The sequence below is a fragment of the Dipodomys merriami genome, unplaced genomic scaffold (assembly GCF_024711535.1).
Source record: "Dipodomys merriami isolate MVZ:Mamm:240054 unplaced genomic scaffold, mDipMer1.0.p SCAF_125, whole genome shotgun sequence".
In the NCBI taxonomy this organism is placed as follows: domain Eukaryota; kingdom Metazoa; phylum Chordata; class Mammalia; order Rodentia; family Heteromyidae; genus Dipodomys; species Dipodomys merriami.
The window spans coordinates 3,401,862-3,425,304 of NW_027202549.1; the positions used below are offsets into that span (position 1 = coordinate 3,401,862).

The 23,443-nt window shown below is 54.3% G+C and overlaps 1 protein-coding gene across 2 annotated transcripts in view; it reads left to right on the plus strand.

Annotated features, from left to right (window-relative positions):
• The window catches only part of LOC138824081 (protein bassoon-like), a 72,622-nt gene extending 49,388 nt beyond the window's left edge, over positions 1-23,234 (plus strand). Inside the window, exons 4-13 of one of the 2 annotated variants that reach the window (XM_070017780.1) lie at positions 919-1,470; positions 2,339-8,971; positions 11,014-12,810; positions 12,997-13,090; positions 13,409-14,226; positions 14,355-14,454; positions 15,330-15,461; positions 15,732-15,786; positions 17,642-17,731; positions 19,255-23,234. In XM_070017780.1, coding sequence (XP_069873881.1) covers positions 919-1,470; positions 2,339-8,971; positions 11,014-12,810; positions 12,997-13,090; positions 13,409-14,226; positions 14,355-14,454; positions 15,330-15,461; positions 15,732-15,772 — 10,167 coding nt within the window. In that variant the 3' untranslated portion in view covers positions 15,773-15,786; positions 17,642-17,731; positions 19,255-23,234. Of the gene's footprint in view, positions 1-918; positions 1,471-2,338; positions 8,972-11,013; positions 13,091-13,408; positions 14,227-14,354; positions 14,455-15,329; positions 15,462-15,731; positions 15,787-17,641; positions 17,732-19,254 lie in introns of both variants that reach the window. The other variant, XM_070017778.1, reaches the window with a different exon arrangement.
• The last annotated feature ends 209 nt before the right edge of the window (positions 23,235-23,443 follow it).

Sequence of the window (23,443 nt, forward strand, 5' to 3'; positions counted from 1 at the left end):
TCCCAGAGAGCTAAGAGAAGGGCCTCCAGCAGCCAGGTCAAGGGCTTATTTTTAGCTTTTACTTCACACACCGCCTCCTGCCCTCCCTTTCTTGCTGCTTGCTATAGCAGAACTAGGAGCAACAGAGCCACCAGGCAGCCTTTTCTGCAACCTGGCTGCCTCCATAAATAGAGCTGTGAGGGAGCAAAGTCCCAAAAAGCTTGTGATCGTAGGTGAAATACTCTGCTGAGGGTTCTACCTTCAGCTCAGGTAAGCAGGTCTTTGTAGGGGCTGTGTTCTTGGAATTAATCCATACCACGCTTCCAAGGTGCCCTTGTTTCAGTTAGATCATTGCTTCCGGGGCAAGTCTGCAGCCGAAAGGTGGGGGTCAGGGGCTTACCCAGTCACCAGTGGGGGCTAGGGGAAATGAGTCAACTTCAAGAAGCTTTTTCGTTTGTGCCCATCCTGGGGTTTGAACTCAGGGCGTAGCCACTGTCCCTGAGCTTTGGTTGGCAAGGTTAGCGCTCTACCACACGAGCCATAGCTCAACTTCTTGCTTATTTGGTGTTTCATTGGCGATAAGAGTCTCACAGAATTTCCTGCCTGAGCTGGCTTTGAACCATGATCTTCACGTCTCAGCAGGGATTACAGACGCGAACCACTAGTGCCTTGTGTGCTCTCTTCTCCCCACTCCTCCCGACTTTGTGCAAGTACTGAGGCTTGAACTCAGAGCCTGGGAACCATCCCCTACCATTTGAGCCACAGCTGCACTTTCAGCTTTTTGCTGTTGAACTGGAGATTAAATCTCATGGACTTTCCTTCCAATCACACTCCTCAGATCTCAGCCGCTTGCAGTAGCTTGAATTCTAGGCAGGAGCCACCAGGGCCTGGTGTTGGTCTTGGTGATTTTTCATCACCCTTCCTTCTGTTTCCTTGCAGAAAACAGAGTGGCTCTGTCTGAACTGCCAAACTAAGCGGCTACTGGAGGGTGGGCTGGGAGAGCCGACTCCACTGCCGTTGCCCACCCCACAGCAGCCCCCTACGGGAACCCCGCCTCGTGCAGCTGGAACAGCCCCTCTGAAGCAGAAAGGGCCACCAGCTGTGGCCCAGCCATCAGGCCCGCTGACTGCCAAGACCAGCCCCCTACCCACCAAGGCCAGCCCCCAGCCTACCAAGGCCAGCCCCCAGCCTACCAAGGCCACGCCCCAGCCTACCAAGGCCACGCCCCTGCCTACCAAGACCAGCCCCGTGCCTACCAAGGCCAGCGTCCAGGCCAAGCCACCCAGGGCTTCTGAACCCAGCAAGACCTCAAGCAGTGCCCAGGAAAAGAAGACAGGAGTCCCTGCAAAAGCTGAGCCTGTGCCGAAGCCACCTCCAGAGCCCACCATGCCCCCCGGAACTCCTAAAGGAAAGAGTGGGGTGAGAAGGACAGAACCTGTCTCTACTGTCATCAAGGCTGGTCTAGAAGCCCCCAAGGGAGGGGAAGCAGAGGTCAGTTCCCTACTTCCCAGAGAACCTAGCTTTCAGATGGGACGGTCTGGGATAGGATTTCTCTTCCTGGAGGGCTGAGGGGTACAGCTAGTATAGACTGTGGGTGCTATAGAGGAGAGCAGGGACACCCCAGAAAAAGAAAAGCCTAGATTAAGCTTGGATAGGCCCAGTGACTCCAAGATCAAGACGGGTCTTGAGTCTGACACCCCGTATGCTTTGCTGAGTTTGATGCTCTTTTATGTTGTTGTTGTGTGTGCCAGTCTTGGGGCTTGACCTCAGGGCCTGAGTACTGTCCCTGAGCTTTTATTCTCTTGTGCTTTACCACTTGAGCCCCATCTGCACTTCCAGCTTTGGGGTGGTTCATTGGAGCTAAGAATCTCATGGACTTTCCTGACATAGCTAGCTTCAAACCTCAATCATCAGATCTCCTGCATAGGTAGGATTACAAGAGTGAGCAGCTAGGACCTAGGGATGGTCTTTTATCTAGTTGAAGTTTCTCACTGAAGGTCTAGGACTGCTTGGGGCTTACCATGGCACCTGTAAATCCTTCAATGCCAGAGAGATAAGGTCATTAGTAGGCTTTAAACCATGGGTGGAGAACATTTGGCCTAGAGCCCATCTAAGGCCCTCAAAACCATTTGGCAATTGGTGAGACCAACATGTATGCTTCTTGTGTGCTTTCTGTTGGCTGCCTGTGTTGATAGATCTGTATGACCCACCGATGTCACAAATATCCAAATGGCCATAAGCAGAAAATAGGTTCCTCATCCCTTACAACCTTTGGGAGGTGGAGGGGCCCTTCCCTAAGGCCCTGGGGGTTGACAGAGAGGTTGACAGAGTCAGTGTCTGCTTCTCCCCTTTGCTGCAGGAACCAGTCAGCAAGCCTTACTCTCAGGACCTGTCTCGGAGCCCACAGAGCCTCAGCGATACGGGCTATTCCTCTGATGGTGTGTCTAGCTCCCAGAGTGAGATCACAGGTGTTGTGCAGCAGGAGGTGGAGCAACTTGACAGTGCCGGGGTGTCAGGGCCACGTCCCCCCAGCCCCTCGGAGCTGCACAAGGTGGAGAGCAGCATGCGGCCCTTGCTGGAGGCCAAGGCAGTGGCCCCAAGTGGAAAGCCGAGCAAACCACCCAGCGGCAGCACGGTGGAGGAGCAGAAGCGCCGGCCTCACTCCTTATCCATCATGCCTGAGGCCTTCGACTCGGATGAGGAGCTGGGGGATATACTGGAGGAAGAGGAAGATTCCCTAGAATGGGGTCACCAGAGAGATCAGCAGGACACAGCTGAGTCCTCAGATGACTTCGGTAGTCAGCTGAGGCATGATTATGTGGAAGACAGCAGCGAAGGTGGCCTGTCCCCTCTCCCACCCCAGCCTCCAGCCCGGGCCACAGAGCTGACTGATGAAGAATTTATGCGACGGCAGATCCTAGAGATGAGTGCTGAGGAAGACAACCTGGAGGAAGAGGAGGACACTGCCATCTCCAGGCCCGGCTTGGCTAAACACGGTACCCAGAAAGGTAGTTCCCGGCCTAGGCCCGAGCCTAGCCAAGAGCCAGCAGCAGCAGCACTGCCCAAGCGGCGTCTGCCCCACAATGCTACCACGGGTTATGAGGAACTGCTGTCTGAGGGAGACCCAGCAGAAGCCACCGATGGCAGTGGGGCCCTGCAGGGTGGCCTGCGTCGCTTCAAGACCATTGAGCTCAATAGCACAGGGGGTTATGGCCATGAGCTAGATCTGGGCCAAGGCCCCGATGCCAGTCTGGACAGGGAACCCGAGCTGGAGATGGAAAGCCTGACTGGTTCACCCGAGGACCGCTCCCGGGGGGAGCACTCTTCTACACTGCCTGCCTCGACCCCCAGCTATACATCAGGCACCTCGCCCACTTCCCTTTCTTCCCTGGAGGAGGACAGCGACAGCAGTCCCAGCCGCCGGCAGCGACTGGAAGAAGCCAAGCAGCAACGCAAGGCCCGGCATCGTTCCCATGGACCCCTGCTGCCCACCATCGAAGACTCCTCCGAAGAGGAGGAGCTGCGGGAGGAGGAAGAGCTGCTGCGGGAGCAGGAGAAGATGCGGGAGGTGGAACAGCAGCGCATCCGAAGCACAGCCCGCAAGACCCGACGGGACAAGGAAGAGCTCAGGGCCCAGCGACGCCGGGAGCGTTCCAAGACCCCACCCAGTAACTTGTCCCCCATTGAAGATGCGTCTCCCACAGAGGAACTGAGGCAGGCGGCCGAGATGGAGGAGTTACACCGCTCCTCCTGCTCTGAGTACTCCCCCTCTCCCTCCCTCGACTCAGAGGCTGAGACCCTGGATGGCGGCCCCTCTCGATTGTATAAATCGGGCAGTGAGTACAACCTGCCCACTTTTATGTCCCTCTACTCCCCAACAGAGATGCCCTCAGGCAGTGCGACGACCCCCAGTTCCGGACGACCCCTCAAAAGCGCCGAGGAGGCCTATGAGGAGATGATGAGGAAAGCAGAGTTGCTCCAGCGCCAACAAGGCCAATTGTCAACAGCCCGAGGACCCCATGGGGGCCCCCCTCAATCCACAGGCCCCCGGGGCCCAGGCTCCTTTGAATACCAAGACACCCCAGATCGTGATTATGGCAGGGCCACCCCGTCAGCCTCAGAGGGCACAGCTGCCAACCTGGGAGCCACTGTGTACGAGGAGATCCTCCAGACGTCACAGAGCATCACGCGCATGCGCCAGGCCTCTTCTCGGGACCTGGCCTTTGCTGAGGACAAGAAGAAAGAGAAGCAGTTTCTGAATGCAGACAGTGCGTACCTGGACCCCATGAAGCAAAATGGTGGCCCACTGACCCCCGGGACCAGTCCCACCCAGCTCGCGGCTCCCGTGTCTTTCTCCACTTCCACTTCCTCTGACAGTACTGGAGGCCGAGTTATTCCTGATGTCCGGGTCACTCAGCATTTTGCAAAAGAGCCTCAGGATCCCCTCAAGCTGTACAGCTCTCCTGCCTCCCCCAGTTTAACCTCCAAGGAGGTAGGGATGTCTTCCCAGGGTCCTGGGACCCCAGCCACTACAGCTGTAGCTCCTTGTCCCCCAACCCTCCCACGAGGATATGTAACTCCACCCACCCCAGCTGACTTGGACCACAGTGCTTCACCCTCTTCCACAGCCCACAGCTATGGACAGACCCCAACCACTGCAAACTATGGGTCTCAAACAGAGGAGCTATCCCAGGCTCCCAGTGGCCCTGTTCTAGGCGGATGGGCCACCAGAGAGAAGCCTGCCAGTGGGATTGATGGAGAGGCTGGTACTCACCAACCTTCCCGGGCCTATTCCTACTTTGCAGGATCGAGTCCACCTCTCTCTCCATCTTCTCCCTCAGATAGCCCCACCTTCTCTCCAGGGAAGCTAGGAAGGGCCACAGCTGAGTTCTCCACACAGACGCCAAGCCCGACCCCTGTCTCGGACATGCCCCGGAGCCCTGGGGCACCCACTTCCTCTCCCATGGTAGCCCAAGGGACACAAACGCCACACCGACCCAGCACACCACGCCTGGTGTGGCAGCAGTCATCTCAAGAGGCTCCCATTATGGTCATCACGCTCGCATCGGATGCCTCCAGCCAGACCAAGATGGTACATGCCAGTGCCTCCACCTCCCCACTGTGTTCACCCACAGACACCCAACCCACCAGCCACAGTTACAGCCAGACCACACCTCCAACTGGGTCTCAGCTGCCCCCGGAGCCACCTGGGCCGCCTGGCTTCCCACGAGCACCGAGCACCGGTGCCGATGGGCCCCTGGCGCTATATGGTTGGGGGGCTCTCCCAGCTGAAAACATTTCCCTGTGTCGGATCTCTTCTGTCCCTGGGACATCGCGAGTTGAGCCAGGGCACAGGCTCCCTGGCAGTGCGGTGGTAGACCTCCGCACGGCTGTCAAACCCACACCGATCATCCTCACGGACCAAGGCATGGATCTGACCTCACTAGCTGTGGAAGCAAGGAAGTATGGCCTGGCCTTGGATCCGATTCCAGGAAGGCAGTCGACCACCGTACAGCCTTTGGTTATCAATCTGAATGCCCAAGAACAGACCCATACTTTTCTAGGCACTGCCACCACCGTGAGCATCACCATGGCTTCATCTGTCCTCATGGCTCAGCAAAAGCAACCAGTGGTCTACGGAGACCCCTTCCAGAGCCGGCTTGACTTTGGCCAAGGTTCAGGGAGCCCTGTATGCCTGGCACAGGTCAAGCAAGTCGAACAGGCTGTCCAAACAGCTCCATATAGAAGTGGCCCCCGGGGAAGACCCAGGGAGGCCAAGTTTGCCAGATATAATCTGCCCAACCAGGTAGCACCCCTGGCCAGAAGAGATGTTTTGATTACCCAGATGGGCACTGCCCAGAGCGTTAGCCTCAAACCAGGATCAGTGCCAGAGCCTGGTGCCGAGCCACACCGGGCCCCACCCACAGAGCTGCGGCCACATGCTCTGCCAGGTGCCAGGAAGCCACACACCGTGGTGGTACAGATGGGAGAGGGTGCAGCGGGCACAGTAACCACCCTGCTCCCAGAGGAGCCAGTGAGTGCCCTGGACCTCACTGGCATGAGGCCTGAGAGCCAGTTAGCATGCTGTGACATGGTCTACAAGTTTCCCTTTGGTAGTAGCTGCACTGGCACCTTTCACCACCCCCCCAGTGCACCCGAGAAGAGTGTGGCAGATGCTGCCCCCCCTGGCCAAAGCAGTGGCCCCTTCTATACTCCCCGAGATCCTGAGCCCGATGAACATCCCAGCTACCGGGCACGTGAAGAACAGAGGCCCTACCCGCAGGGCCTCCCTAGCAGATTATACTCCTCCATGTCTGACACCAATCTGGCTGAAGCTGGCCTCAACTACCATGCACACAGGATCGGACAGCTCTTCCAGGGCCACGGACGTGAATCCGCTGTGGATCTCAGTTCGTTGAAACATTCCTACAGCCTGGGCTTTGCAGATGGACGCTACCTAGGGCAAGGCTTGCAGTATGGCTCGTTCACAGACCTGCGCCATCCCACAGATCTCTTGGCTCACCCTCTCCCCATGCGACGCTACAGCTCGGTGTCAAACATCTACTCCGATCACAGGTATGGTCCACGGGGCGATGCGGTTGGCTTTCAGGAGGCCAGCCTGGCCCAGTACAGTGCCACGACAGCCCGAGAGATCAGCCGCATGTGCGCGGCCCTCAACTCCATGGACCAGTATGGCGGACGGCATGGCCCTGGCAGTGGTGGCCCTGATCTTGTGCAGTACCAGCCTCAGCATGGACCTGGGCCCAGTGCCCCTCAGGGGCTGGCTCCCCTGAGACCTGGCCTCCTTAGCAACCCCACTTTCCCAGAAGGCCACCCGAGCCCTGGAAGCCTGGCCCAGTATGCGCCAACAGCAGGCCAGGGTGCAGCAGTGAGACAGTTGTTGCCATCCACAGCCACGGTGCGTGCGGCTGATGGCATGATCTACTCGACTATCAACACTCCAATTGCTGCGACCCTACCCATCACCACCCAGCCTGCCTCCGTCCTGAGACCCATGGTGCGCAGCGGCATGTACCGGCCTTATGCATCAGGTGGAGTCACAGCCGTGCCACTCACCAGCCTGACACGTGTGCCCATGATTGCCCCTCGGGTACCTCTGGGGCCCGCAGGCTTATACCGATACCCTGCACCAAGTAGATTCCCTATTGCTTCTGGTGTCCCACCAGCTGAGGGACCGGTCTATCTGGGAAAACCTGCAGCTGCCAAAGCCCCAGTGACAGGAAGTGCATCTCGACCAGAAGAACCACTTTCGACACCTGCTTCTATTTCCACCAAGGAAGCCCCAGTCGCTCCTACCCCTGCCCCACCAGCTGGTCAAAAGCCACCAGCAGTAGATGCTGCTGCTGCTGCTGCTGCTACTGCTGCTGCTGGGGCCGGTAGCCGACCTGGACTTGAGAAGGAGGAAGGATCTCAGGAAGAGCGGCAGCGGAAGCAACAGGAACAGCTGCTGCAGCTGGAGCGGGAACGGGTAGAGTTGGAGAAGCTGCGACAGCTGCGGCTGCAGGAGGAGCTGGAGCGGGAGAGGGTCGAGCTGCAGAGGCATCGGGAGGAAGAGCAGCTGCTGGTGCAGCGCGAGTTGCAGGAGCTGCAGACCATCAAGCACCACGTGCTGCAGCAGCAGCAAGAAGAACGCCAGGCTCAGTTCGCCCTGCAACGCGAACAGCTCGCGCAGCAGCGCCTGCAGCTGGAGCAGATCCAGCAGCTGCAGCAGCAGCTGCAGCAGCAGCTCGAGGAACAGAAGCAGCGGCAGAAGGCACCCTTCCCTCCAGCCTGCGAAGCACCCAGCCGAGGCCCTCCACCAGCTGCTACCGAGCTGGCTCAGAATGGCCAGTACTGGCCGCCTCTGACCCATGCAGCCTTCATTGCTGTAGCAGGGACAGAGGGTCCCGGGCAGCCTCGTGAACCCATGCCGCACCGAGGACTCCCCAGCTCGGCTTCAGACATGTCGCTGCAGACTGAGGAGCCTTGGGAGGCCAGCCGCAGTGGCATCAAGAAACGGCATTCCATGCCCCGCCTGAGGGATGTGTGCGAGCCGGAGTCAGGGCCTGAGCCGAGCACGGTCAAGAGGATCGCAGACAGCAGTGTGCAAACCGATGATGAAGATGGGGAAGGCCGCTACCTCCTGACGCGGAGGCGCAGGACACGCAGGAGTGCTGATTGCAGCGTGCAGACAGACGACGAGGATAACGCCGAATGGGAGCAACCCGTTCGCCGCCGGAAGTCCCGCCTTTCCCGTCACTCCGACTCCAGTGCTGACAGCAAGCACGAGGCCACTGCCTCTTCCTCCACTGCCGCCACCGCTGCCAGGGCCATGAGCAGCGTGGGCATCCAGACCATCAGCGATTGCTCCGTGCAGACGGAGCCTGACCAGCTGCCCAGGGTCTCTCCAGCCATTCGTATCACCGCCGCCACCGACCCCAAGGTGGAGATTGTCAGGTACATATCAGCACCCGAGAAGACCGGGCGTGGAGAGAGCCTGGCCTGCCAGACGGAGCCCGATGCACAGGCCCAAGGTCTGGCTGGCACACAACTCGTTGGGCCAACTGCCATCAGCCCTTACCTGCCCGGTATCCAGATCATCACGCCAGGAGCCCTGGGCAGATTTGAGAAAAAGAAGCCAGATCCTTTGGAGATTGGGTACCAAACGCACCTGCCCCCGGAGTCCCTGTCACAGCTTGTGAGTCGTCAGCCTCCTAAATCTCCCCAGGTTCTGTACTCGCCAGTCTCCCCCCTGTCCCCACATCGGCTCCTGGATACCTCCTTTGCTTCCAGTGAGAGGCTGAACAAGGCTCACGTGAGTCCCCAGAAGCACTTCACGACCGACAGCGCTCTCCGCCAGCAGACGCTGCCTCGTCCCATGAAGATCCTGCAGCGGTCCTTGTCTGACCCTAAACCCCTCAGCCCCACCGCCGAGGAATCTGCCAAAGAGAGATTCTCCCTCTACCAGCACCAGGGGGGACTGGGTGGCCAGGTATGGGCACCGGGGTTGGTCTAGGGTGGGACAGGGGTCTCTATCTAATAGCCTGAGAGGGCTTCAGAGGGAGGGGTTTCTTTTGGGGGGTGGGAATGGAGTCATCTTTTGTTCCAGAAGCCCAGGGGAAGGAGTTGAGGAATAGATCTCCTTGGTGCACATCTGATAGACCCTGGCAAGAACAAACTGGACAAATATAGACGCACACAGGCCCACTCAGCCATCCATATAGACCTCCCCGTGGAAACCTCAGCCTCTCCTGAGCCCTGTCCCTAGTCCAATCCTGCCACCTCTCCTTTCAGACCTCCTCAGCTCTCATAGTCTTGGTACCTTGCACCTTGAATCACATTTATAGATGTTTCTTTAAGGGATCAGTAACCCAATTCTAGCGAGGCTCTTCCCCACTTCCCAGATCTACCTGGGCTTACATTACCCCCATGTGATCTAGCACTTAAGGCTCATGGCCGAGGGCCCAAGTGTATTCTCTCTGTTTCATAATGTTCCCACACCACTTACAAAGCTGTCTGCTTCCCTAGAGGCTCTGTGGCTTTAGATACAGCTACTTGAAGTTCAGTTGCCTTTAGTTTACTGGGACTGTGAGTCTGCCATGGCACGGAGTGACTGAGGTTTTGAGAGCCTAATACCTGGGGCTTTTGAGTACCAGGCTGAGGAGGGTAGGCATTTAGAAAGGCTCTAGGAGCCTGTGGAAGTTCTAGGCAGGTGAGATAGGACAGAATTGGTATTTTAGGGTCTCCTGGGTTCATTGTGAGATGGCAGGCTGAAGGAAGAGAGATTGGGGAGTGGAAGTAGGAATCAGAGGTACTAAAAGGATATTTGTCCTTTTTTTTTTTTTTTGGATCTGATGTGAAAAGTGGAGACAGCTGTTGTAGAGGTGGGTAGTTCAGAGCCCTGGTTTATACAGACCCTGGTAAATGCAGACAGAGATAGGAATAGGAACCAGCAATCTGGCAAGTGATTCTGGTTCCATACATAAAGATCTCATGGTTTGACCGTGGGAGACCAGGCTGTGATAGGTATTCATGGCCAAAATTGAAGGAAACAAAGAAAGAAAAAAAACAAACCACCTGACAAACAGTAAGGAGTTCAGAGCTAAATACATTCTAAAAGCCTAATTGGATTCTCAGACTTGGCAGGACATTGATTTATTTTATAAACACACGGCAAAAGCACGTGGGCGGGTGTTATGTAGTTCCTGTGCGAGGTAAAAAGTAAGAATCCTGGTGTCTGTCTCTAGCCTTGGGTGTTCTGTGAAATCCAGGAGTGCGACGCACTCTGAAAGGCTAGGATCTAAAGGTAAAGAAAGGACTCAGATTGAACAGCCTGTCTTTGTAGACCTTTTAGACAGTGTGGAGCATCTGGGTAAGGTGAGGATGGTATCAGGGAAGGGCACTAACAGGAAACCACAGTGCTTTGTGTGGGGCAGGGGGGAAGAATCCCAGAGGACAATGAGTTTGACTGGAGTGTTGAGGGAGCTAGGGGCAAAGCCCAGAGTGCCTGTCAGCCAGTTTGGCAGGGCACTAGAGAAAGAGGATGGGCAGGCAGCTAAGTAACATGCCACCTTAGACATGAGCAAGGCAGGAAGTAGAAGAAAAGCCACTGAGCCTAGACCAACTGACATACAGTCAGTGTGTCTCTACCCAGGATTCTATCCTTGAAGAGCCTAGCGGACACACAATCTCCAATTACACTTTTCCTATTCACACTCTCCCCTGTCCTCAGCTGCTAGGTCTCACACTCAAAGCCAGGCCTGTCTACACACCTCAAAGCCCAGAAGGTAATCTGCCAACACCTGGTGCTCAGAACTCTGGCAAGGAGAAGCATTATAAAGTGATCGCAGGCTTCCCCTCCAAGGCCAGTGGGTGGGAAGGGTAGGCTTTAAGGCTGCCTGGTCAATTAGTTCCCCAGCTGTTCAGAGCCTAGCTCCGGCTCCAACCCAGGCCTGAGTTCTTCTACCCCCCAACGCCCCACCAAGTCACCCACATTTTAGGACTCAGTGCTGCCCACCCTTCCCTCTGTCTCAGGTGTCGGCGCTGCCACCCAACGGCCTGGCCCGCAAGGTGAAGCGGACACTGCCCAGCCCCCCTCCAGAGGAGGCTCACCTTCCCCTGGCTGGCCAGGCCCCCCCACCGCTGTATGCAGCCAGCCTGCTACAGCGAGGGCTGGCGGGACCCACCACTGTCCCTGCTACCAAGGCCAGCCTTCTCCGAGAGCTGGACCGGGACCTGCGCCTGGTGGAGCATGAGTCCACCAAGCTGCGCAAGAAGCAGGCGGAGCTGGATGAGGAAGAGAAGGAGATCGATGCCAAGCTCAAGTACCTAGAGCTGGGCATCACCCAGCGCAAAGAGTCTTTGGCCAAAGATCGGGGTGGCCGTGACTACCCACCTTTACGTGGCCTTAGTGAGCATCGGGACTACCTATCTGACAGCGAGCTCAACCAGCTGCGCCTCCAGGGCTGCCCTACTCCCACAGGTCAGTATGTGGACTTTGCTGCCACTGTCGCTGCACCTGTCACCCCATCCGGCCCCGCGGCCTTCCAGCAGAGCCGCTTCCCACCTCCGACCCCTCAGTACACCGCCCCAGGTGGCAGTAGGCCTGCTCAGGATGGATTTCCAGCCCACCAGACCCCCACTTACTCTGGCACTAGCCCGTACCCAGCACCTGCCTTCCCTCCTGGCACCGGATACTCAGCTGAGCCAAGCCTGCCAACTCAGCAGGCCTTCCGCCCCACAGGCCACTACGCCACCCCAACACCCATGCCAACCACACAGAGCCCTGGCTTCCCAGTTGCCACCGCTGCTGCCACTGACAGCCGGGTCCCTCACCAGAAGCCACGTCAGACATCACTAGCTGATTTGGAGCAGAAAGCCCCCACCAACTATGAGGTGACTATGGTGACCATGTCTTCAGCCTCCTCTGAAATGGGCTACGGGGGGCCAGCAGTGAGCAGCAGCGGCTATGAGCAGAGCAAAGCCGCTGAACTTCCCCGGGCCAGTGTGAGCCAGAGCCCAGCCCCCACTTACCCCTCTGACTCCCACTACACCAATCTGGAGCAGAATGTTCCTCGAAATTATGTGATGATCGATGACATCAGCGAGCTCACCAAGGACAGCACCCCCACTGGCCCTGATAGCCAGCGGCTGGAGCCTTTGGGACCAGGCAGTGCTGGGCGCCCTGGGAAAGAGCCTGGAGGAGAACCAAGTGTCCTTGAGGGGTCCACACTACCCTGCTGCTATGGCAGAGGGGAGGAGGAGTCTGAGGAGGACTCGTATGACCCCCGGGGGAAGGTTGCACATCACCGGAGCATGGAGAGCAATGGCCGATCCACCAGCACCCACTACTACGGTGACAGTGACTACAGACATGGAGCTCGAGCCGAGAAGTATGGTCCAGGGTCTGTGGGGCCTAAACATCCCTCCAAGAGCCTGGCCCCAGCTGCTGTGTCTTCAAAGCGGAGCAAGCACCGGAAGCAGGGCATGGAGCAAAAGATCTCTAAGTTCTCACCCATCGAAGAGGCCAAGGATGTGGAGTCAGACCTGGCTTCTTATCTTTCACCTGCCGTCAGCAGCAGCCTGGCCTCTCGGGGCAGGAAGTTCCAGGAGGAGATCACCTATGGGCTCAAGAAGAATGTGTATGAGCAGCAGAGGTATTACGGGGTGTCCAGCCGGGATGCAGCCGAGGAAGATGACCGCATGTACAGTGGAAGTAGCCGATCCCAGATGGCCTCTGCCTACAGTGGGGAGAAGCTCTCCAGCCATGATTTCCGAGGCCGAAGCAAGGGATACGAAAGGGAACGCGAGACGGCGGAACGACTTCAAAAGGCAGGTCCCAAGCCCTCTTCCCTAAGCATGGCCCATGGCCGGGCACGGCCCCCCATGAGAAGCCAGGCCTCTGAAGAAGAGAGTCCTGTCAGCCCCTTGGGGCGGCCACGTCCTGCTGGGGGTACCCTCCCTCCTGGGGATACCTGTCCACAGTTCTGCTCCAGCCACTCTATGCCCGATGTCCAGGAACACGTTAAGGATGGACCACGGAGCCATGCCTATAAACGTGAGGAGGGCTACATCCTGGACGATTCCCACTGCGTGGTTTCTGACAGCGAAGGTAATGGCGGCTCAGGGTGATTACCGCAGATTCTCAGCAACAGGGGGGACCTTGCCTGTGCATAGAGGGCCTTGAGCGCCCCCCCGCCCCAAGATGTCCCACAAGGGTCTGGCTTGGTCATCCTATCAATGGGCCCTGAGGCCCTTGTGTGTTCCATCTGCTCCTGGGGTTTTCTGGTTATGGGAGGTGGGGCTGGAGACCTAGTGATCTGCTTGTGGCTTAATTACCTACTGTCTGGTTTCCTTGCATGGCTTCAGCTAGGCCGCCCCCCGACAGGCAGCTCAGGGGTTGATGGTGTTCTGTTTTTGGTCTCTGAAGCGTATCACCTAGGCCAGGAGGAGACAGACTGGTTTGATAAGCCCCGGGATGCCCGCTCTGAACGATTCAGGCACCATGGGGGCCACCCAGTCTCCTCCTCCCAGAAGCGAGGCCCTGCCAGGCACAGCTACCATGACTACGATGAACCCCCTGAGGAAGGCCTGTGGCCCCATGATGAGGGTGGCCCAGGCCGCCATGCCTCAGCCAAAGAACATCGGCATCACGGGGACCACGGGAGACACTCAGGCCGCCATGCTGGTGAGGAGCCTGGACGGCGGGCTGCCAAACCACACGCTCGCGACTTGGGTCGCCACGAAGTCCGGCCTCACCCTCAGCCAAGCTCTGCCCCAGCCATGCCGAAGAAGGGTCAGCCTGGGTACCCCAGCTCTGCGGAATACTCCCAGCCCTCCCGCGCTCCATCCACCTACCATCATGCCTCTGACAGCAAGAAGGGCTCCCGGCAGGCTCACGCTGGGCCTGCTGCACCGCAGCCAAAACCAGAACCCCAAGCACAGCCACAGCTGCAAGGTCGGCAGCCAGCTCCAGGGTCACAACAATCCCAGCTGCCACCATCTAGGCAGATGCCCTCAGGGGCAGCATCACGACAGTTGCAGCAGCAGCAGCAGCAGCAACAGCAGCAGCAACAGCAGCAAACTCTCGGGCAGCCACCTCCTTCCCAGCAGGCCCCATCACAGGCTCGATCACAGCAGCAGAGCCAGCCAACCACCAGGGCCTCCGCTCCTGCGGCCAGTCAGCCAATAGGGAAGCCCCAACAGCCAGGTCCCACAGCAACCCCAGGCCCCCAGCCAGCAGGACCGGTAAGTAATGTATGGGAGGGGCCCAGCCAGGGAAGAGGCAACTCTAGCTTCAACACCAGGCTTGGTCCCCAAGCAGGGTGTTGGCAGGGTGGATGGGCAGGCTCTCAGCTCTAGGTTCTATGTTACAGCCACGAGCAGAACAGGCAAACGGCCTCAAAGGGACAGCCAAAGGAGCCCAACAGGGGAGGGCTTCTCAGGCCCAGCCAACACCAGGACCTGGAGCTGCAGGTAAGCCTATAATACTCTCAGATGATACCCAGACTGCTCTCTCCCTGTACCCATAGAAGCGGGATACTCTCCTTTGCATGCCCTTACTAATGGCCAAGAAGGTACCCAGTGGTATCACAAGGAGACCTCCTCATCCTATTAATATATATGAATAAAAATACAATTTGAGAGAGAGAGAGAGAGACAGACAGACAGACAGACAGACAGAGAAAGGTACCCATGGGCTGCCGATCTCCCAGAAGAAAATGAGGTTAGAATGAGCCAATGGGGTCATCAAAACTGGGACCTGAGAGCTCAAGGAGTTCTGGGCAGAGAACCTAGAAAATGCTGGTAAGTAGAAGGCCAATCATGGCGATATACACTCACTCTTCTCTTTCCCTCTGCTCTGCCTTCTTACCCCTCTCTGCCTTTTCATCCATTTGTCTTTCTTCCATTTCCATTTTCCCCTGCTTCCTCACACCCTCTTCTCTCTCTTTTTCTTCCTTCCTTCCTTCCTTCCTTCTTTCCTTCCTTCCTTTCTTTCTTTCTTTTTTGTCGGTCATGGGGCCTGAACTCTGGGCCTGGGCGCTGTCCCTCAGCTCTTCAGCTCAAGGCAAGCGCTCTTCCACTTGAGCCACTTCTGGGTTTTTCTGTTTATGTGGTGCTGAGGAATCGAACCCAGAGCCTCATGCATGCAAGGCAAGCACTCTACCACTGAGCTACCTTTGCAGTCCCATCTCTTTCTAGTCTTCTGTCTATTCCTGTAGCGTTCCCATGCTTCCACCTCATGGGGTACCTGTGTTCAGGTTCCCTCATGGCTACCCTTCCCCCTCATACCCTGAAGTAGCTGGACAAGTCATGGCTGATGATGGTGGTATTCTCTCTCCCGCCCATAGGCATGAAGGCTGGAGCCAGGCCTGGAGGGACCCCAGGGGCTCCTGCTGGCCAGCCAGGTGCTGATGGGGAAAGTGTGCTGTCCAAGATCCTCCCTGGTGGGGCAGCCGAGCAAGCCGGCAAGCTGACAGAAGGTAAGCCCTACGTAAAGCCGGAGCCATCATCCTGGGTGGTTGGTCCTAGGGCTCTATTCTGATGGAGCTTGAGTGTGTAAGATGATTTCAGGCCCAGCTACCTAGGCACAGGTCAGCCAGAGAACCTATCTGTATGACCCAGTAGAGTTGTAGGCAGCCCCTGCCCTACCTGGCTGAGTTTGGCTTCACTGGGCCCAGTAGCTGACAAGGATGGGTCTGGTCCAGTTTCCTGACGTCTCTCTCTCTCTCTCTTCCTCTTTTATGTCACAGCTGTCTCTGCTTTTGGCAAAAAATTTTCCTCATTTTGGTGACCGTGCCCAGCAGGGTGAGTATGAGTAGCCTGTACCTGGTTTTCCCTCCATAAAGTTACTAGAGGGGGGAATCTCTAAGTCTCAAGGGTGGCTTCTCTGAAAAGAATCTAGATGGGCTGGGAAGGTGGCTCAGTGGTAGAGTGCTTACCTTGCATGCACGAGGCCCTGGATCAATACCTCAGTACCACAGAAGCAGAAAAAGCCAGAAGTGGCACTGTGACTCAAATGGTAGAGTGCTAGCCTTGAGCTGAAATGCTAAGGGACAGCACCCAGGCCCAGAGTTCAGGCCCCATGACCGATTAAAAAAAAAAAAGACTTTAGACTAAAATATTAATGTGGCAATGTGATTTAACTGATCATGTGGTTATTTTGCTTATTTTATTCACTGGCTGACTTCGTTCCATGTGCGTTTTCAGATAATGAGTAGATGTAATTATAAAGGATGTATATAAACTCCAGGGACTGAAATTTGATTCAAGTGCTTGATGTAAAATATATCATAAAAATAAACATATTTTAAATTTTTTAAAAAAGAATATAGTCAGGCACCAGTGGCTCATGCCTGTCATCCTAGCTACTCAGGAGGCTGAGATCTTCAAAGGCAGCCCAGGTCAGAAAGTCTATGAGACATTTATCTCCAATAAACCACTCAGAAAACTGGAAGTGGTGTGGTGGCTCAAGTGGTAGAGTGCTTGCCTTGAGTTGAAGAGCTCAGGGACTATGTCCAGGCCCAGAGTTCAAGCTGCACGACCAGCAAAAAAAAAAAAAAAGAGAGAGAGAGAATCTAGTCTTTAGTGGCATGAACTAGAACTATAATGTGCTTTTCTCATATAATGAGAATATGGAAAGAAGAATGAAGCCAGCTCAGTAGAAGTCCCCAAGAAACAAGATCAATGTCCTTTGTCTTTTTTTTCTTTTTCTTTCTTTTCTTTCTTTCTTTCTTTCTTTTTTTTTTTTTTTTTTTTTTTTTTGGTTGGTTGTGGGGCTTGAACTCTGGGCCTGGGCGCTGTCCTTCAGCTCTTCAGCTCAAGGCTAGTGCTCTACCAATTGAGCCACAACACTACTTCAGGTTTTCTGGTGGTTTATTGGGGGTAAGAGCCTCACGGCCTTACCTGCCCAGGTTGGCCTTGAACGGTGATTCTCAGCCTTCTGAGTAGCTAGGATGACAGGCGTGAGCCACCGGCACTCGACTCTTTTCTTTTCTTTTTTCTTTTCTTCCTTTTCTTTATTCTTTTCTTGTGAGTCATGGTGCTTGAACTCAGGGCCTGGGTACTGTCCCTGAGCTTTTTTGTTCTATCACTTTTAGCCACAGTGCCACTTCCAGTTTTCTGGTGGTTAATTGGAGGTAAGAGTCTTACAGACTTTCCTGCCAAGGCTGACTTTGAATTGTGATCCTCAGATCTCAGCCTCCTGAGTAGCTAGGATTATAAGCATGAGCCACTGGTGCCTGGATCTTTGTCTTTCTATCTCCTTATTTTATTTATTATTATTATTATTATTATTATTATTATTATTATTATTATTATTATTATTTGCCAGTCGTGGGGCTTGAACTCTGGGCCCAGCGCTGTCCCTGTGCTCTTCAGCTCAAGGCAAGCGCTCTACCACTGGAGCCACAGCACTACTTCCAGTTTTCTGGTGGTTAATTGGAGATAAGAGTCTCACAGATTTTCCTGCCCAGGCTGGCTTTGAACTGCGATCCTCAGATCTCAGCCTCCTGAGTAGCTAGGATGACAGATGTGAGCCACCAGTGCCAGTATCTATCTTTTATCTCCTTGAAGTGCTCTCATAACTGTGGGCTGACTGAAGTTATACATAGGGCTCCCTGGCACAACTCCTTCCCAATGCTCTTTTGTAACTGCTCCATAGGTTCTTAAAGACATAAAGAAAGATATCATTGCTGTGGAAAAATCTCTGGAGTCAAAGGCCTGGGCACAGCTCTGGACTCTGCGTATAACAGTGAGTGTTGACCAAGGTGGAATGATGGGACAGAGTAGGGTGCAGAGGGTCAAGGCCTGAGTGAATGAGCCAGCCTCTACAAAGGACCTGATTGGCTTCTTCAGGTGGGATGGGCCAACAGCCCCTTGGGAAACAGGCCAATCAGCTGTCTGAGGTGGTGGCAAGTAAGTTAGGTGGTACCCTGGGGGAAAGAGGCCTCTGGTGAAGCCAATTGTGACATACATCTGAAGGTATGTATGCTAGGCACTGAGTCCAAAATTATTTTGGATAATGGGGAGGCCATGGCAGTTCCCTGACATCTGGTACTGATGCCCTTTGCCAGAGTCCCCAAACTCCACAGAGCTTAGAAATTTTGGTCATATGGTCAAGACATTGCTGGAATGAGGCAAGCAGAAAGAAGACATAGAGAAAAAAGGGGGTCACTGGCCAAGCAGTCTTAGTCCCAGACTAGCTCAACCTATAGAAGAGCAAGGGTCCTAGTTCTGTCTGGGCTGCTGAGATCTGAGGATCGTGGTTCAAAGCCAGCCTGGGCAAGAAAGCCCATGAGACTCTTATCTCCAATGAACCACTAGAAAACCGGAAGTGGCATTGTGGCTCAAGTAGTAGAGTGCTAGCCTTGAGCTGAAGAGCTCAGGGACAGCACCCAGGCCCTGAGTTCAAGCCCCACGACCAACAAAAAAAAAAAAAAAAAGAGAGAGAGAGAAAGAAATATGAAAACATATGTGTACTATCCCATGGCAGGCCTCAATAATTACCAGATCATTTCAAGTAAGCCTGGTCAAAAAAATAAAGAAAAAGAAAAGAAAAAGGAAAAGAACCCATCCTCAGGGTTAAAAGCATGGCTCCACTAGTAGTATTTACCAGTGATTGAAAGTGTTAGGCACTAAGTTCAAGTCCCAGTCTTGGACCTAAAATAAAAGAAAGAAAGTAAAAACGATAAGCAAGCCTGGTCAACACAGTGAGATCCTGTCTCAAAAGAAAACAAAACAAAAAGCCAGTACCTGTGGCTCATGCCTGTCATCCTAGCTACTCAGGAGGCTGAAGTGCGAAGGTCACTATTCGAAACCAGCCCAGGCAGAAAAGTCCCAGTGAGACTCTTATTTCCAATGAACAATGAACCACTCAAAAACCGAAAGTGGAGCTGTGGCTCAAAGCGGTAGAGCACTAGCCTTGAGTGAAAGAGCTCAGGTTCAAGTGCTCAGGACCTGAATTCAAGTCCCACCACCGACAAAAAAAAAACAACAAAAGGAAGTTATGTCTCTTCCTGGCAGATTTGGTTCTTTTCTACCTGTCCTTTTCCAATCTGTTCAAGCACCTGTCTCTCCATGCCTGTGAGTCCTTTGGAACAAGAAATATGATCAATATCTGAGAGGAACATGAGGGAGGGAAGCAGGTACCCAGGAATCTTGACAAAAACCTTTTTTTTCTTCTTCTTCTTCTCTCCCTCCATCCCTTTCTCCCTGCTTCCTCTTCCCACCTCCCTCCCCCTCTCCCCACCCCCTTTTAAAAAAATCTTTCCCAAGCATCTACAATCTAGCAAACCTTTGGCCCAAAGACTCACAGCCAGGTGGGCTACAGCGGACCAGGTCTCAAAGTTGAGGACAGGATGTGTTCTAAACAGCAGCTGCCCGGGTGAAGTATCTGCTGGACAAATGGGACCATTGCCCACCCCCCTCCAAGAAGGGGGGAGGAAACCTTTGATTGTCTTTCCAGAGAAGTCTGCCGTCTGCTGCTCTTCCCACAGCTGCCTCTCTGCGGTCTTGGCCAACGCTTCCAATGCGTTATACACAGAGTTTGGGCAAACCAACAGCCCTCCCTCCGAGATGCCAGACGTTTTTCCACAGCCTTGGAGAGGAGCTTTGAACTGAGGGCTGAGGGGCAGGGGGGTGGGGGGGGGGAGAAGGGGAAGGGGCATGGCCCTCCCCTCACGCCCCCCCCACTCCCCCCCAGCCTGGGCTCCTGTTTCCTTCACATTCCAGCTGGCCCAAATCCTTCTGTAGCCACAGGGCCCTGCCCCTCTCTGCCCACCCCCCCCTTCACCCTTTGCCCTCTGGGTGAACATTGGAGGAGATCTCCATGTGGCCAGCCTGGGGTTGGGAGAACTTTACAAACATTTAGGACCTACCACTGTCTCATCGCTGAACCAATAAGAGGCCATAGCACCGACAAAGCAGCGTGGGCGCCGGCTGAGATGTCTCCCAGCCCATGGATGGCAGCGTGTTAGGCACGCTAGCTATCATCTTAAAGCCATCCTCCCCTCCCCACCCCCACTTCACCCCCACCCCCACCCCCAGCCATCATTATTTCAACCAGCCGGCTCCTCATCTGTCCAACCTGGGGATTTCTTTTGATTTCAAGAACAGCCTTAATCATTCCAGTTTGATTTACGTGTATACCTCATAAACATATTTCTCTTCCCCCCCTTTTTTCTCCCTCCCTCCCTCTCTCTCTCTCTCTCTCTTTTATTTTGTTTGTTCATCCCTTGCCTCTCCCCTCGTGACTGATGGTTTGATTTCCTCTTTGCTCTGCCCCTGATCAGCACAGGGAGAATGTTGACTTAGAAGCAATAGGGGCCACCAAGAGCACAACCCCAGAGCCAGGTCTAGGGAAGCCTCTCAGCCCGCTTCTGTTTACTGTGCAATTCTAGTCCTTCTTAAGCCATCACCAGTGGGTATGCTCAGAGCAGAGGGGTCAAAGCTCCTGCCAGCCGAGGTCAAGGCCCAGAGCCCTGTGTAGAGAAGTATGCTATTGTCTAACCACCTGATGGACAGGACAATAGTTCTCCCCCAAAAAAATCCTTCCCTTGGCTCTGACACAACCACAAGTCTCATCTCTAATGTTCTATGCAATGAACTATAAAAAAAAAAAACCCTCAAAGACAACTGTTAATAGTTAATCAATTCCGTGTTACGTATAAGGAATTAATTGCACATGTGCAATTGAGAAACTGAATAGATATGCTCATATCACACACCACCCTCACCCTGGCCCTGCTCCCCCTGTGTGTGTGTGTGTGTATGTGTGTGTGTGTGCGTGTGTGTGTGTGCGTGTGACATTCTCAGTCTGTGGCATGTTTGACCTGTGGCAGGACTCGCTGCTGTCAGGTGAGTTACCGCCTGCCCTGCAGCGGAGCATGCGCAGCTCGCAGCCTCTTTGCACGATTTCATCCATTTTTAAATGCTTTGACCCTCTTGCTTGGAGTTCTTTTTGCCTCCGAACCTCTTTTCCTTTAGGAGCACTTGTGGCTGTCTTCTGCATATGCTAGTCCAGGACCTGCCAGAGTTGTTGTCTGAGTGTACCAGACTGGAGGACAAGTGATTTGAGGTCCCACACGGCCTGACATTTTCTCTACCAGGATCACAGGCTTTTTTTTTTTTTTTAAAGAAAGAAAGAAAACCCCAGAGTAGATAGAACTGTAGGAGCCTGCACAAGATATAAGTGTATGAATGTTATGCAAGTTCGATATAGGATTTCTATATGTATGTTGTTTTCCTACCCAGTCTGAAGCTAGAGAAATCTGGCTGCCCCTTCCCAATAGGGCACCTGTTCAAGGGCAGAGATGGGCTGTGACCATCATCAGAGACTAAGGACAAGACCCAGAGAGCCTAGCTGTGCTCTAGGGCCCCTAGGTCCTGACTGAACCTATTCCATGCTTCTCCTTTGAAGTTCAAAGGACTGGAGGCCGGGAGATCGAGTCAGAGCCACCGCAGGATCTGATCTTTAGCTAAAAAAAAAAAATGTCTTCTGGAGCAGATGAACTGTTCACCTAAAGAATGGGTTCAAACAACTTCTTGGGAAGCCTCTGGCGAGTAAAACATCTAGAAGGCTCTATGTATCTTTCTCCCCAATTGCCCTTGGCATACCTATCTTTCCTGTTCTACCCTCTTCTCAGAAACCCAAATATTCCAATGTTGTCATCCCCGCCCCCCACCAACTGAGCCAACAATGGGGCAGGCAGTAGGTGTCTGATCCCCCTTGAAGCTTGATTTTTTTCCCCTTAGTGTGCTCTAGTTTGCACCATGCATTTTTCTCAGGGGTCTACATTTCTCATGCCTGTAAGGCCTCCATATCTCCTTAGAGGGGAGGGGGGGGATGTCTTGGCCTACTTCTGGCACAGTCTGTTGCCTCCTCCTATTTTGTACCTAATCCTAATGGCTGCCTTCCCCATGCCAGGGAACAGCTGCCTCATCCCAGAGATCAGGCCTGAACTGTGAGACCATTCAAGAATGATTAGCAAGGACCAGGTTCCTATGGGATAGGCCCAGTGGCCGGATACTTAAAGAGACCAAGACCAGTTTACTAATGGCCAAGAAGATGGCAGCAGGCCATCCTCTAGCTCCGGCTTTTCAACAAATCCCCTTGTTCACCAAACACTCTTGAGTTGGAAATTTCGGACACGTGCCACTCCTGATCTAACCCATCCATACCCACGGGACACCCCCAAATTGGCAGTCTGAAGAAGGCTGCAGTAGGCCTCTGGGTCTTGGGTATTCTAGGCCTTGTGTGGCTATCGCTACGACTCTGGTGACTAAGGAAGCAGCAGAGAGGAATAGGCAAATCTCCCAATGGGTAAGAAGTCTCTGGGGGTCTAGTCCAGGCTTTCCCCAGGACTCCCCTCCCCAAGAAGAGTACTCTCCTTTCCCACTTGAGGGCCTAGTGAATCATTTCCTGGAGCTAGTCCCCCTCCTACCACCACTGTCTTAGTCCCTTGGCAAGAATAGGTGGTAGTTCCAGGACCCACAAGGAAAGATCAGCAGAGGCAGCAACTCTGGCTTATTTCTGGAGGCTGTAGGGAAATTCCAGGCAGGTCTTTCGCCATGCCAGTGCCGTCTTTCCTATTGGTCCCCTTCCCTTGCTCCTTTACCCTACCCATGCTGTAAATACTTATGGTCGTGGACTCCAACAGGGTTAGAGGGATAGGCCTAATCAAATGAAACCCCTTGGAGATGCCATCTCCGTCTCTCCCTGGGTGCCAGCATCCTGCTGCTCTGTGCATTGGTGATGGCACAGGTGAGCCATGGAAGTGGTGAAATATTGTGTGTACACATGTGAACGCCCGTGCGTGTGTGCGTGTGCGTGTGCGTGTGCGTGTGCGTGTGTGTGTGTGTGTGTGTGTGTGTGTGTGCGTGCCTCATTCAGCCTCTGGGGTCAAAACAGCTTCTTCTCTCCAAATTCAGTACCCTGGAGAGTAGTGGTCACTCCAATATCTTTTCCTCTAGCTTCCATGTCTTGTTTTTGCTTCTCCCTTCCCACCTCTCTCCCTTCCCTTTCTTCTTTCCTTCTCTCCTTTATCCGAGGGAGGGAAGAGTGCTGTACAAAGTCAAACAAACAAGTTTACAGTTGTAAGTGCAATGACCCGAGTCCTCCACATGACCTTGTGAACTCCGTGCCGTCCTCCTGTGCTCTGAGAACTCGTGGTACTTCTGTGTCCCTTCCCCCTTGTATTGTGACAAGGTATTTCTGTGGTATCCGAATAAAAAGGACTTGATATAAACAATCTGCAGACTTGTCTCCGGGTTGGTTTCTATGGCCAAAGGAGTAAATCCCCAAATGTGTGATCAGTGTACCCCCCCTGTCAAATGGGCACAATTAAGAAAGGGCAAAGCTTCATGAGTGCTGGCCTGAATGGGACTGAGTTCATCCCAAGGAACTCAAAAAATAATGGGTCCTCCACAAACCTGCTTGAGGGTGGGTTCAAATAGGAGTTTCAAC